The sequence below is a fragment of the Lampetra planeri genome, chromosome 8, assembly GCF_965212315.1.
Source record: "Lampetra planeri chromosome 8, kcLamPlan1.2.h2, whole genome shotgun sequence".
Classification (NCBI taxonomy): domain Eukaryota; kingdom Metazoa; phylum Chordata; class Hyperoartia; order Petromyzontiformes; family Petromyzontidae; genus Lampetra; species Lampetra planeri.
Window position 1 is genome coordinate 9,907,238 of NC_136114.1, and position 12,914 is coordinate 9,920,151.

Below are 12,914 nucleotides of genomic sequence, written 5' to 3' on the forward strand. Positions count from 1 at the left end.
TGTTATGTTTCTGCTCAAGGCACAGCTGCTATCCTGTAGATACCCATACGGCAGAAGAGCAAAGCAGCCCCATCTGGCGACTCGTCTGCACATGACATGCGCAGACTTGTCGCTAATCGACTCGGCGTCGGTAGCAGTCGATGGGGGGTCATAGATACGAGTTTTGGTCGTTACTGTGGGAGTCTTACTGACTATAAGAAAGGTCGCAAAAGCGGTAGGTCGCAAAAGTGGGAGCTTGCAAGTCGAGCCGTTGTAAATCAGGGACCACCTGTATTTACTTTCTAATATTTGCCATATATTCATTATGAATGCATCAAAATCCATTGTTGTACTGTACACCCGTGCTCCCACATCTACGTTACCTTTACCAACCTGCATTGAGCAGCTTAGTGAAATGTGGTCAAAATAACTCGTCCAGCGGTGGATTGGCAATGGACTTTACACGTACACGTACGGTAAGTTACAAGCTGCCTTGGCTTCTGCGCGGAGGAGACATGGGATGTGCTGCTCTGATGTCGATAGTAGGGGAGGATGCCGAGACTCGGAGAATGAGAACTGTGAAGAACATCGCCGACTTGCGCCAGAACTTGGAGGAGACGATGTCAAACCTGCGGGGAACGCAGATCACTCACAGGTTGCTTGCTGCACACCCGTTACATTTGTATCAACGAATCCCCTTTGTAATTTTTTCTTCCTAACATCGGCCGGTCACCAATTCGTCGTCGTCCTTGACAACGATCGTGGCAGTCACTTCACCGCCCTGCCTACGTTTACCGTTCCCCACAGCACGCTGGAGACGACTTTCGACGGCAACGTGACGACGGAGGTGAGCGGCCGCGGGCTGCTGGGCATGGGCGGGCGTGCGGCCGCCCAGACGCCTCTCTCCTGGCGGCTGGCGCAGGCCAGCAGCCCGCGACTGCAGGCCGGCGACGCCCCGTCCCCTCTGGGCAATGGCTACCCGCCCCGCGCCACCGCCTCCGGTCGCTTCGTGCAGCAGGAAGCCGTTGCGGCGGCAGCGGCTTCTGGGGGCGGCGGCGCCCCCGCTGGGCGCTACCTGCGCAGGGCGGTGCCGGGCCGTGGGGCGGGCTGCGGCCAGGCCGGCGATGGCTCTGAGCGAGCGGACGGCGAGATGTGCGGCATGGGCGCCGACGCGGCCGGCTACATGAGCGACGGCGACGTGCTGGGAAAGAATCTCCGCAGCGAAGACGTTGCGAGCGGGTACGATACATTTGCCAACTTTTTTGTTTCTTTTTTTGGGCGTTTGCAGGCGAATTGTCTACGTTAAGCAGAATTCAGGAACTGTCCTGGCAGTGGTGAACAAGTACAAATAAAAAAATAACTGGACTCACCACCAACCTCTGTCATTGACTCTGAGTTATGCACTGAAGAAGACCATTGTCTGAATAACAAGCTTATGTTGTTCTGTATTACTCTACTGCCATCTCCTGTCCATCACACAATCAAAGGTCCACCACCAGCAGTTATTCTCCAGCAGTCTACCAACAAACTACTAACCAGGCTGAGGATTGCTTGGCTTCTGAGATCTGCTGACATCGGGTGCTTCCGGGAGATCTGGTCTTCGGAAATGTCAGGTTATGTGAGGTCTTGGAATAGATTTTAATTAGTGACGGTATTCCATTTGAAGTTAATTACATTAGCCGTGATGTTGCTTCATGTGCAATTTAACCTAACCCTGTTAAATGTGCTGAGGAGGTTACATTTTTTTTCATCCCCAACACATTTATTCTAAGATGAGATATAAATTACATTGAGTAAAAAAGATCCATCTCCACATGACCAGAATATGAGCTATTGAATTTTCTTTTTTTAATATGGAAGACTCCTACGATATTCCTGTGTAAGTGTCATTTATTAATTATATTCCCTCATAATTAATTTAAGTGACACTTCATCAAAGGCCATTGCTTATCCACTGCTGGATGAAGGTCTCCCCATTCCGTTATGTACTCCTCAACCCACAATGCATCTCACTCCTGGACAGGAATTGATCTCATCACTTAATTTTTGCAATAGTTTTTCTCTCAGATGATGTCTATAAGTTAGCTTATTCCCTAATCTATGCATTGTCTCCTTCTGTCTCTCAGTGTGACTTCAAGCATGCGTCTCTCCTTTAAGATGTTTGTTTCATTTGTTGTGTTGATGTTTCTGATCCATTTCTCAGTAATATGCACTGTTTGAAAACTTTGTTCTTCAGGCACATAAGGGTGTTACTTTTCTTCATCGTGTTCAGCTTTCCAAAGGCACTCAATTAATGCCTGAAAGCAAATATATGATTTGATGAATATTTGGCAAAATTTTATACTTTTGCTGTAAACCTGACTTTAGTATGTAATATTGACAATGGGAAGTTGCCGTATTCCCTGCTGAGGCATCTTTGGTGCAAATGTGCACATGAGTTTATTAAATAATTTGCGAAACAGATGAAATGCCACAAAATGTAAATAGTCTTGGTAGAAACAAAGATTAAATTAATGTTTAAATATCCATGAGCTGAACGCAAATAAAATGAAATATTCAGCATTGTCTTTAGCAACAATATATTAGAGTCGTTTTGGCTGAGTAATCGTAATCATAGGTGTTGATGTTTCATCAACATATACTACATTTTAATGTGTTTTAAATACCGTATGCCGGATTCATTGGCGTTGAATAATATACACCATTATCTCGGTTTTGTATTTGTTTCTGAAATTTCACAATCAAATTAATTTGAACAGAATAATTCACGACACATTACATTTTACGATCAGCGGCGGTGTCTGTGCACGTGGTGAATATTTATGTTATTTCATCCCGTGAATATCTGCTCCAGTGAATGTGTGATGAAAGAACAAGTGGCAGAGGTAATGAGCAGCTTTTGAAAATGAGCTGATTAGCTGAAGTTAAATTAGGAACTCGGGGCAAGCTGCTACGATCTTCCTTCGGCTAGCAGCCTTGCGACTGTAATGCCATAACATGATCTCGGCGTGCTTCTTTTAGGTCTTCAAAAGCTGCAATCTCTGTTAGGTCTTCCTCTCTTTCCGGTTCCTTCCATTTTTCCAAACAACACACTTTGAATTTTCCTGTTGTTGTCCATTCTATATATGTGTCCAAATAGTGCCAGTTTCCTTCTCAAGCATGATCCGGTTTGGATCCCGCCTGCCGTGTTGTGCAGTACGATGATCTTAATGTCACGCATGTTTCTATGGAATGGAAGCCATTGACCCTTTGCTCAACCATTCTGTCACTAATCCCCTGCGCCCGGTCAGCTGATACGTTTATTATTAGTGGCAGTGGGTCACTGGAGGGCTTCACGTACCAATAACTTATCTAAGGCTCAGCTCAGCCATTTCGCTTGCCTTGTTAATGTATTATTGTTCTTATGTATGTCGAATACTGAAATAAAGTAGTGCTGTACATATTAAAGTGATACCATCTATAGCTATTTCATGTTCATTCAGTGAATGACACATTGGAAAAGGTCTGCTGGGAGATGCAAATTCAATAAACTATCCATTTTGCTAATTTTATTAAAGATCTTTTTATTGTATACGTATTTATGAACTGCCAATTAAAATGTCTGAGCAAGTTGTAGTACCTGATATATATTTTAACTTAGAGGCAATGTCACGTTTACAGGATTGTGCAGTTCTCATTTGCTCATTTTCAAAAACTAAATTATTCATTACTTTTATGTTTCAAAATTATCAAATCTTGGGCCATTACAATGAGACACAATGACGTTCTCTTCCAAACGATGCAATGGGGATCACCGTGGCATACTTTGTAGCAGACAGCACGCTTTGAAAATTATCAGTAGTGTTCCAAAGCGTTTGCTAGATTTGACCCTTCGAGCGAACGCATGATGCCTCAGTGGCAAGCTTGCTGACCACTTCGCTTTTTACCCACCGTGAAGTGATCTCTTACACTTTCGTTTGACTAAATATATGGAGCTGTTGGCATGTCAGGCCATTAATTTTCTGCTAGAATGCCTCATGACGAGCCCTGTACAGTGGACTGTCACCACATACAGACAGGAATGTGGCAGCCCTGTAGAATATCTACAGCACTGCAGCGGATTCCATAAATTAAAGCTTCACTGGCTGAGTGAACATAGTGAATACAGCTGCAAATGTCATATATTTTAATAGATTTCATATATTTACTCTATTAAAATGTTTTTAAAATCACGTGTCTCATACTTAAAGAGCATCTACTCTTCCATATTAATGACTGAATTGTAATCGCTTATACATTAGTGAATAGTCATTGCACAAGGTAAAAACAATACTTCTGTGGCGAACGCCAAACTTTTTTGAGGGATGTGCTTCGTACAGCTGCATTCATAACACTCACAGTGACTAGGAAATTGTTAGACCGTGGGCTGGCTTGAAAGCATATGCAATCGTTTATATCGACACATGAGGGGCCTACAAGATAATGAGGATCAGAATCAGAATCTTTATTTAGACTGGAGGAATAAAGAGTATGGAGGAATCCTATGAGCTATAAAGCTCTTTTAGTATGGGCAGGTCAGCAAGTTACGACAGAAAACAATACAAAAAACGATTGGAGTGCAAAATAGAGAAAATTATAACCAAGTCACTAAATATGGACATATAAAAAATTGTTTACGTCCAATTTAGCAATATTGTGCAAGGCAGCAAAAAAACCCAACAAAACGGTCCCAGACCGCACTAAATAATCGCACACCTCCGATTAGCACGTACGGTGCGAAAGAAGTTCAACCAACATACACACGGACATAAATGTCCCAAATATACATTCAGCTGTACGGGTCTCATCAATTTGAGTAACCTATTTTGAACACATTGCCGCGGTAGCGTTTGGCAGACGGAGCAGTTTGGGTTGCAGATATGTCCAAACACTCTGCCACCCCCCCCCCCCCCAATTTTCAAAAATACAACCCAAGCCAGATGCCAGGCCCACTTTCCTGTCTGTCTCCCCAAATCCCAGGGATGGATATCTGTCCAGCTCAGTGGCATGGCATGGCGGGGGGGGGTCTCATGAAAACAAACCAAGTTCACCTCGTCGATGACAGACCGTCCTGTTGGGCATATCTCAATTTGGAAGAGGAATTTTGGATGGTTGAATGTTTGACATTTCCCTTGCGGCTCAGCAGTGTCTAGTCCAGTCAAACCGAGCGGGGGGCTCAGCTCTGCCCTTTTTTCCAATCACCTCTTGCTTTCGGTTCATGGAGTTCGATAATGTTTCGCGGGTAAGTTTGCATTTTTTTATTCTAAATTCAGTTAAATGTTGTAGAACCTTGTTTTATTGTACTGCATCATTCGATTGAGTATTTGTTCACAGTTTGGGTTCTATTTAGCTGATGATTAATATCGGTGATGTTGTGAACGCATAGATAATTACAGATATATTATCACGTGACGAGAGGCATAGTTTCCTTAAAAGAACAAAAGCATCTTCAAAATTGGAATTGCAGCAATTGCCATTATTGCTGTGACACAATACTACTTGTGAATCATTTTCTCTTGAGATTTTCAAAACCAATATGGGGGGGGGAAGTTATTATTGTTTTACATTGTTAATATTAAGTGTATTTGTAGAAGAGCATTAATGTATAAAGTCACGCAATGTACGTATTTATTTTAAAATACTGTACATGGACTGTATAGGGATACGTATTTCTCTTTAACGGCGCAACAGAAATACACACCCACACACACAGATATCAAGAAATGACATAACACCTTTGCCATGTTGACTCCAGATAACAGAACTTTTGTACCGTAATTATATTTATATGACCGCATTTTAAACAGGGCCCAGTTTGTCTGTAGTTGTAGGATAATGAAATGTGTTTCATGTATGAAATAGAACACGGTTTAAAAGTTGAGTGCTGAAGAGTCTGCATTCCCCTCTTTACGTTAAACCAAAAACAACATGGATGCTGTTTCATGTCTTGCCTCACTCCTTCAGCCTTGGTAAAGTTTTAATCATACCACCGGGATGTTTTTTCTAGGGCTTGTTTGGGTGGGAGATGTCCAAATAGAGGATCAAAGCAAAAGAGAGATAGGAACAAACCCTTTCTCTGGCCTGAAGATTTATTGCTTGGGAGGTCATGCCTTTATTACGGGAAGAATGTCTTTGTTACCCTGCCTAGAGGTTGTAATAATTTGCCAGAAGCATTGAGCGGTGTAACTTACTTATACAGGTGTTGGTGGTTAAGCTTGAGATTTATTGGATGAGCATTTTATATTTTAGCAACTAGATTCTGTAGTGCCTTTGCTTTAGTTTATCAGTGGTTTCAAGGCAAGGGGCTATTGCACATGATACTGTATAGCGCATTTGTCAATCCACTGCTGGATGAAGGCTTCTTCCACACTATGTGGGTTATGGGGGTTATTTGACTATGCTTCTCCATGCTGGTCAGTGTTGGTTGGTTATGGTTGATGAATTACAGCAGAAGAATGGCTTTATCTGAAATGCCCTTAGATATCAACCATGCCCACAACAATTGGATTTAGTTGTGCATGATGGCTGCCTATCCAACAACTATCCAGGCTGAAGATGTGATTGGATCAGACACATTCCGTATAATTTTGTCAAAAGCACGAGCAGCCGTTAGTGTGTTAAAGTAGAATTTATCTCTGTCTTAGTTAATTTTATGGTAAAAATAGAATATTTTAAAAATGTCTAATGAAGAATAATGATGGACCATCATTCTATTTTGCAGACTGGTAATTTATCTTTGTGTGCATATTAATTGAAGTAGACTTGTGTTTTATGATTGTCTGCAAAGTAATTTGTAAAAATACTTGTAAACAATTCATGAGACTTTTTTTATTTACCTTGTTTGTTTATGTATTTACAATGTATTTATGAATATAGGACATAATTTAAATACAGTGAAAATCAAATGGGAATTAATTACCAAAAACACAAGTGGTGACCCTTTTCATGTATGCATTTTGTATAATTGGAAAATTGTTTACATAAATTCAGAACTATTAAGACAAGCTGCTGCTGCCAGCGCACGAGTGTACGCAATTCGAATACGTGGTTTCGCGTGGCATGCAATTTCACATTTCGTCAATACCGGTACATTAATTAGTGATCAACATGTGCGTATTAGACTTTTTTTTATTCTGAGCGACTGCCACACTTCAACGAGTTTACTTTTTGTGCATGATTAGCACACTGCTTGTATTCTACTGTTTGGATAATTGGAGCTGCTTAACTCTTCGTGACACTCTGTGACCTCCAAAGGACCGTGGAAAATTTGTTTCCACCTCTGGAGACAACTTAACCGATAGAAATTGTGTGTCCTGAACACAGGTTCGGGATCTCGGATCATTTGTTCACATTGTCAGTGTAGCAACTGGGAATGTGAGCTCTCAGACAAAGAGGGGTTATCTGGTCACTGCTGGAAGCCGGGGTCAAAATACGCATTGTTTAGGTATTGTAAGTGGCCTTTTTTATGAATTCAGACGTACTTTTTTTTCAGCGCGATGTAACAATCCATCTAGAACCTACAAATAAACTAATTTAATTGCTCCATCTATTCTGCGGCCATAATTTGAGAATTGTTCTATTGCTTGTCTGCCACTCGATCACTATTCTTGACCATCGGACATTGTTATGCTTGTTGAACTTCTCTCGCACAGTGTGTAGACAATCGCGCTAATCGGAGGTACGGGGCGGGGGGACAACAAACTAAAAAGAAGAAGCAGTTTTAAAGAAATTAGTTTTAAATCTACGTTTAAAAGTGCGTAGCTCCAGTGGATTCCTAATATCAAAAACGAAGAGCATTCCAGACGACCGCAGAAGCGCATCTGAAAGTGTGTGATGCAGAAGTGGCTGTCTTTTTCATTACTCCTTCCAGCACAGTGTCCAGCCAAAGCTGGCAAACTTTCTTACATTCTCTTATCCATGTGTTCTCTTCATGTCCTCAATGTAATTCCAAGCATGCATCTTTCTGGGTATTTTCGTTTTTTGTTCCATTACTTCCCTTCCCCCAAAGTAGTGGCAATGCGTGTTATGAAACAAGTATTGCAATCACATTAGAAGGATGATTGATACATTTTTGTATTTTATTGATTAGAATGCTCCACTACAGGACATCGCACATTTTTATACTGTATTATTTTATTCTTCACTGACAGGGCCTCGTTATTTAGAAAGAGTGATTTTACCAATAACATCTGCCAAACAAGCAGTATAATTTTTTAACACGCCTGACTGCTATTGAGACGCAGAAGGTCCATACTCATCCAGAGGCTGGTAAACTAACAAAAATATTATTCTCTTTTATGGAGATGTGGAGGTCTGCTTATTTATATTATTAACCAATGCATAGGTGATATCTGTGGCTACTACAACAAGTTGATGATATACTGTCAGTGCAGATCTTAAAGGTCACGTGTCTACCGTGCAGCAGCTGTGGGTAGAAAGCAGAGGTGGGACAAAGTCATTGTTATGCAAGTCCAAGTCGAGTCGCAAGTCATCAAATTCATGACTCGAGTCTGACTCGAGTCCAAGTCACATGACTCGAGTCCACATCTCATAGGTGGGACAAAGTCATTGTTATGCAAGTCCAAGTCGAGTCGCAAGTCATCAAATTCATGACTCGAGTCTGACTCGAGTCCAAGTCACATGACTCGAGTCCACACCTCTGGTAGAAAGTGTCGGTGAGGTGTGGTGCCAGGAGTGGCTTTGGCCCTGGTGACATCTTGATCTATGTGGAATTTACCAGAACACACTTATCCAGACGGTTAGCAAATAGCAAAAAATGAATACCATTACATTCAAACTGCAATCAAGACATACATATAACGTGTGGTGTGCCATCTGGCCTCCGGAGCTCACGTGTGTTCGTTCCTCCTTTGCAGCTACATGACGGACGGTGGCTTGAGCCTGTACACGCGGCGACTGAACCGGGTGCCAGACGGGCTGACGGTCGTGCGTGAAGCCATGCAGCGCGGCGTGCCCCTGGCTGTGGGAGACGCAGACAGGTACGTGGTGCCCTGTCTGCCGAGGCACCGAGAGTGATGGTGGCCCCTCGTTAGGGCCTGGTGGGGCTGGGCTCCACTAGTGAAATGACAAAACTTCCCTGCTCATTATAGAGATTATGAACTCCACACACCCCCCTTCCCTCCCCATCTCTTCCCTTCACTTTCCCCGCACGTCCACTACCCCCGTGGGCTTCCATACCCCACCGATATATTTACCCAGCCACCACTGGGTTAACCACCACTGGGTTTGAACAAAATGTGGCCACCTGAACACAGCTGCTTGCTCTGCATGCCAACATACTCCTTATGGCATGCCAGCTTCCCTGAATAATTTTTACCATTTGCCTATTAAAAACAAATGCATCTGACTGGATGGCACATCGGTAGAGCCCTTGGCTTGTAGTCGGAAGGCTACCAGTTAAAATCCTAGTCGTTGACTCAGCTCATCATCCATCCTAGGTCAATTAAATGAGTACCACTCTGTGGGCAAGTCCACAGTGGTTGTCCTATGGAACAACTCATCCCCACCATAAGAATGTGGAATATCCATCCGTGGCTCAGGGATATAGTCAACAAGAGGTGAGTGCCACCCCATGCAAAATTTGTTGGCAAATTTCAAGTATTCAGTGACATTTTTATGCAGTGATAATTCCAGTTAGGATTTCTAGCAGTTACTGCCACCCTGCTGAAAGTAACATTTTGGCTGAGGGATAGCATGTAACTGTCGACTTGTACAGATATATTTTGTACAATATATGTGCATATGTCAATTTGTATTGACATCATCTTATACATTGCTACAGAATACATCATGCAGCATAGTTTTAGACACGTGAGGAACAGAAAAGGAATGTATCATGGGACTTGTTTGCCAGTATCAAAGTATGGTGAACATGCAAAGCAAACAGAGCATGTTAGTTTGAATGTTCACCACAAGTGCGTGTGGTTAATGCAGACTTGATTCCTTGCAAAAGGTTTCTATTTTATTGCCAGAAAGGGTGAAACCTATTCTTATTTTTCATGCGAAAGGAATGCATCTATGCGAAGCAGTGTTGACTGTCACAATTCTGCCACAACGTGATCGTGCACGTCACGATGTCAGCACGCAGTTTTGTTGTGGCTTCCTGTGCACTCCACGTTTTTGTGACTTTTTGTGGGTCTAGAATAATAAACGCTGTGTACGTTTGTGCTTTACATATGAAAATTGGATTTACAGTAATTAACACAAGGTGGCAGCATTAGTATGGATTTATGGAGATGATGGCCAAACCCTGCATGCAACGCACTGAATAAATATATAATACTTTACATAAATATGCCATTAAGCGCAAGAGGCGCAGTTCTCAATGCAGGCGAAAGTGAAAATGTTTTGTTCAGACACTCATATCTAGAAATTAATATTGCTAGCACACGCATTGAACATTTGCAATGAACTATATTTGTGAAAGCTGGCCATAATGCCAATCAGCATTCAAGATATATATCTTGGAATAATTGCACACCTGCATGAAGAGTAAATCAACTCATAAGCTGACAGTCTTCCCCATTATAATAATTGTAAAAAATTTGCATGCATCTGTTCACGAAAATGAGAGACCATTTCCAGTCGTTACACGAAGACGTGGAGCCAGGCCCTGGGTTCCTCATGAGCCCAACGAAACAGATGAAGCCTTCAGCTGTCTCTTTATAAGTGGTGGTGAATTTAATGCTGCTGATGCTGCTGCTGCTGCTGCGTACTTGTATCAGGAGGCAATTCCAAATCATTGGAGCAGCCACAGAGAAACGGCGCTCTGCCTGGACCGTCTTGGTTCGGGGTGGGGAAGGGGGAAAGTGAGCAAGTTGAGGGATGAGGTCGTTGAGGAGGACAGCCAGATATTGTGGAAGGCCATGGATTAGAGGTGTGTCAGTGGTGAGTAGGAGCGCAAATAGAGCCAGCGGAAGGAACTTGCTTGGGGAGTTATCAGAAGGATAGGTGGGGTGGGTAAAGATGGGAGGAATATGTAGGAGTGAGATGGGTTCCAGCGACAAAAGAGTAGAGGAAGTGATGTCAGTAAGGACATATTCTGATAGACCATGTGGACTAAAACGCATTGATTGATAATAATTGTGCTTTATATCGCGTCATTCATGCAAACTGCATTTCACAATGCTGCACAATCCGCAAACACGGAAGTGTGTGTTAATGAAGATCTTTTCAGCGAATGAATGCTTGTTTATACATGTGTAAAGAAACCGCAGCACACGGAGAAAACCTACCGGTGGAAGGGGGCAACACTATTCCGTACAGATGGAACCGATGGAGTTTATTCCACACTTTGCTGTCCCACGTTCTCCTGGCAAGCCAGGCTATGGCACTGGGACACCAGTGGGAAGGGATTTTCGCAACATGTGTGTATCCACATAGCCTGCCCTCCACACAGTGCTTGATTACAGGCGTGCATTGCGACCACTCCCCAGCTGATAATGACACATTCTTTTGTTGAAGACAGGTCAAATATGGAGAGTAGTTTTAATCATTGAAGTGTGTCCTGAATGGGTTAAACCCATTGTAAAGTAACAGCCAAATATTGCTCTGCAGATAAAGGATGTCTTGTCAGTGTTGGAGTTTGGTGCGAGATGTAACTATGACTAATTTTGTTTGCACTGCAAGAGTTTAAAAATGATGTATTAGTTATGTCTGACGCAAAGAAGGGAAATAATTATGTGAGCAGAAAAATGGCATTGAACATGTGAAAGTTGAGCACCTTGTCAACAGGAATAAGCAGGAGAAAATATGGAAATATACGCGGCACACAAAACATTAAACAGTTAATAATAAAATGTTTTCACAAATAGCGGCGATTCATGGCCATTACTCTGTGATGTTTCTGCCCAGGTCAGTGTCTTGCCATGGTGCCTGATGAAAATAACGTTTTAGTTCAACGCGTATTGGATCTTTGTGTTCAGGGATTGCAGCTGAAATTACTTTGGTTTATTCCCCATGTAACATTTGTGTGTTCCATTTGGATGTGGCCACAGCTGCAATTTAAACGTGTGACCTTGGAAATCACAGCGGTTTATTTGTAAATTAATTTATGTTTTCTCTGTCCCCCCCACTCCCCTTCCCCATTATTATTGTCCTGGTGATCTTACAGGAAATTACATATAAAACTGTTGGTAAGAGAATTCGTGTAATTTAAATTGGCTACTCGACTTATACAATTGCGTGGGGGTGATAGGTTGCTAGGGGATAGAATGGAGACAGATTGGCACAGTATAAAAATAAAAGATAAAGCAACTAAATATCAGCATTCCTCTGTAACAGTTAAACTGGCATGGATTATTGGCATGGATTATTCGAGAGTATATTATCAAAACGATATTTAAATTAAGTTTTGTAGTACTTAAGTATATTTCGGGAATTTTTACCATATATGAATGATGCCCTTGAAAATACATTTAAATACATATAAAAAGAGATGTATTCAACATTTGTCCATATTTACTTGAATGTGCAATTCCAGTACTATTTTTGTGGAGACAATTTGAATTCCATGTGATCCGTTTTTTTAGCATTACACATTTCCCTTCAGCTGTGCCACGAGATAATCTTTCCACAGGAACATGTGGTACGAGTCACAGCATCTCTTTCCACCTCCAAGACTTGTGTGAGGTCTTTTTGGTGTGAAGTGATGCCATTGGCATTTTAGCGTGCATAAGGGCCTATGGTCCCTTGGCTGTGCCTAAAATGACTCCGGCATAGTTCGTGAATTCCTTCTCATGCAGTTGTCCAAACAAGTGAAGTCGTGGTTATTCAGCTGGAGTTAAAACCAGGATGATTAAATAAGCAATGTCATCAACGTGCATGTAATCAATCACGGCCCCGCCCTTAGGCCCTTGGGTTGGCCCTGATGGTGTTTGCCTGACCTTGTGGTGGTC

The 12,914-nt window shown here is 42.3% G+C and overlaps 1 protein-coding gene across 11 annotated transcripts in view; it reads left to right on the forward strand.

Moving 5' to 3' along the window:
• Positions 1-12,914, forward strand: part of LOC144720304 (neuron navigator 2-like) — a 281,685-nt gene that overhangs the window by 181,617 nt on the left and 87,154 nt on the right. For 10 of the 11 annotated variants that reach the window (XM_078596960.1, XM_078596951.1, XM_078596953.1 and 7 more), the window contains 3 exons: positions 523-634; positions 787-1,218; positions 8,874-8,996. In XM_078596960.1, coding sequence (XP_078453086.1) covers positions 523-634; positions 787-1,218; positions 8,874-8,996 — 667 coding nt within the window. The remainder of the gene's footprint in view (positions 1-522; positions 635-786; positions 1,219-8,873; positions 8,997-12,914) is intronic. The other variant, XM_078596954.1, reaches the window with a different exon arrangement.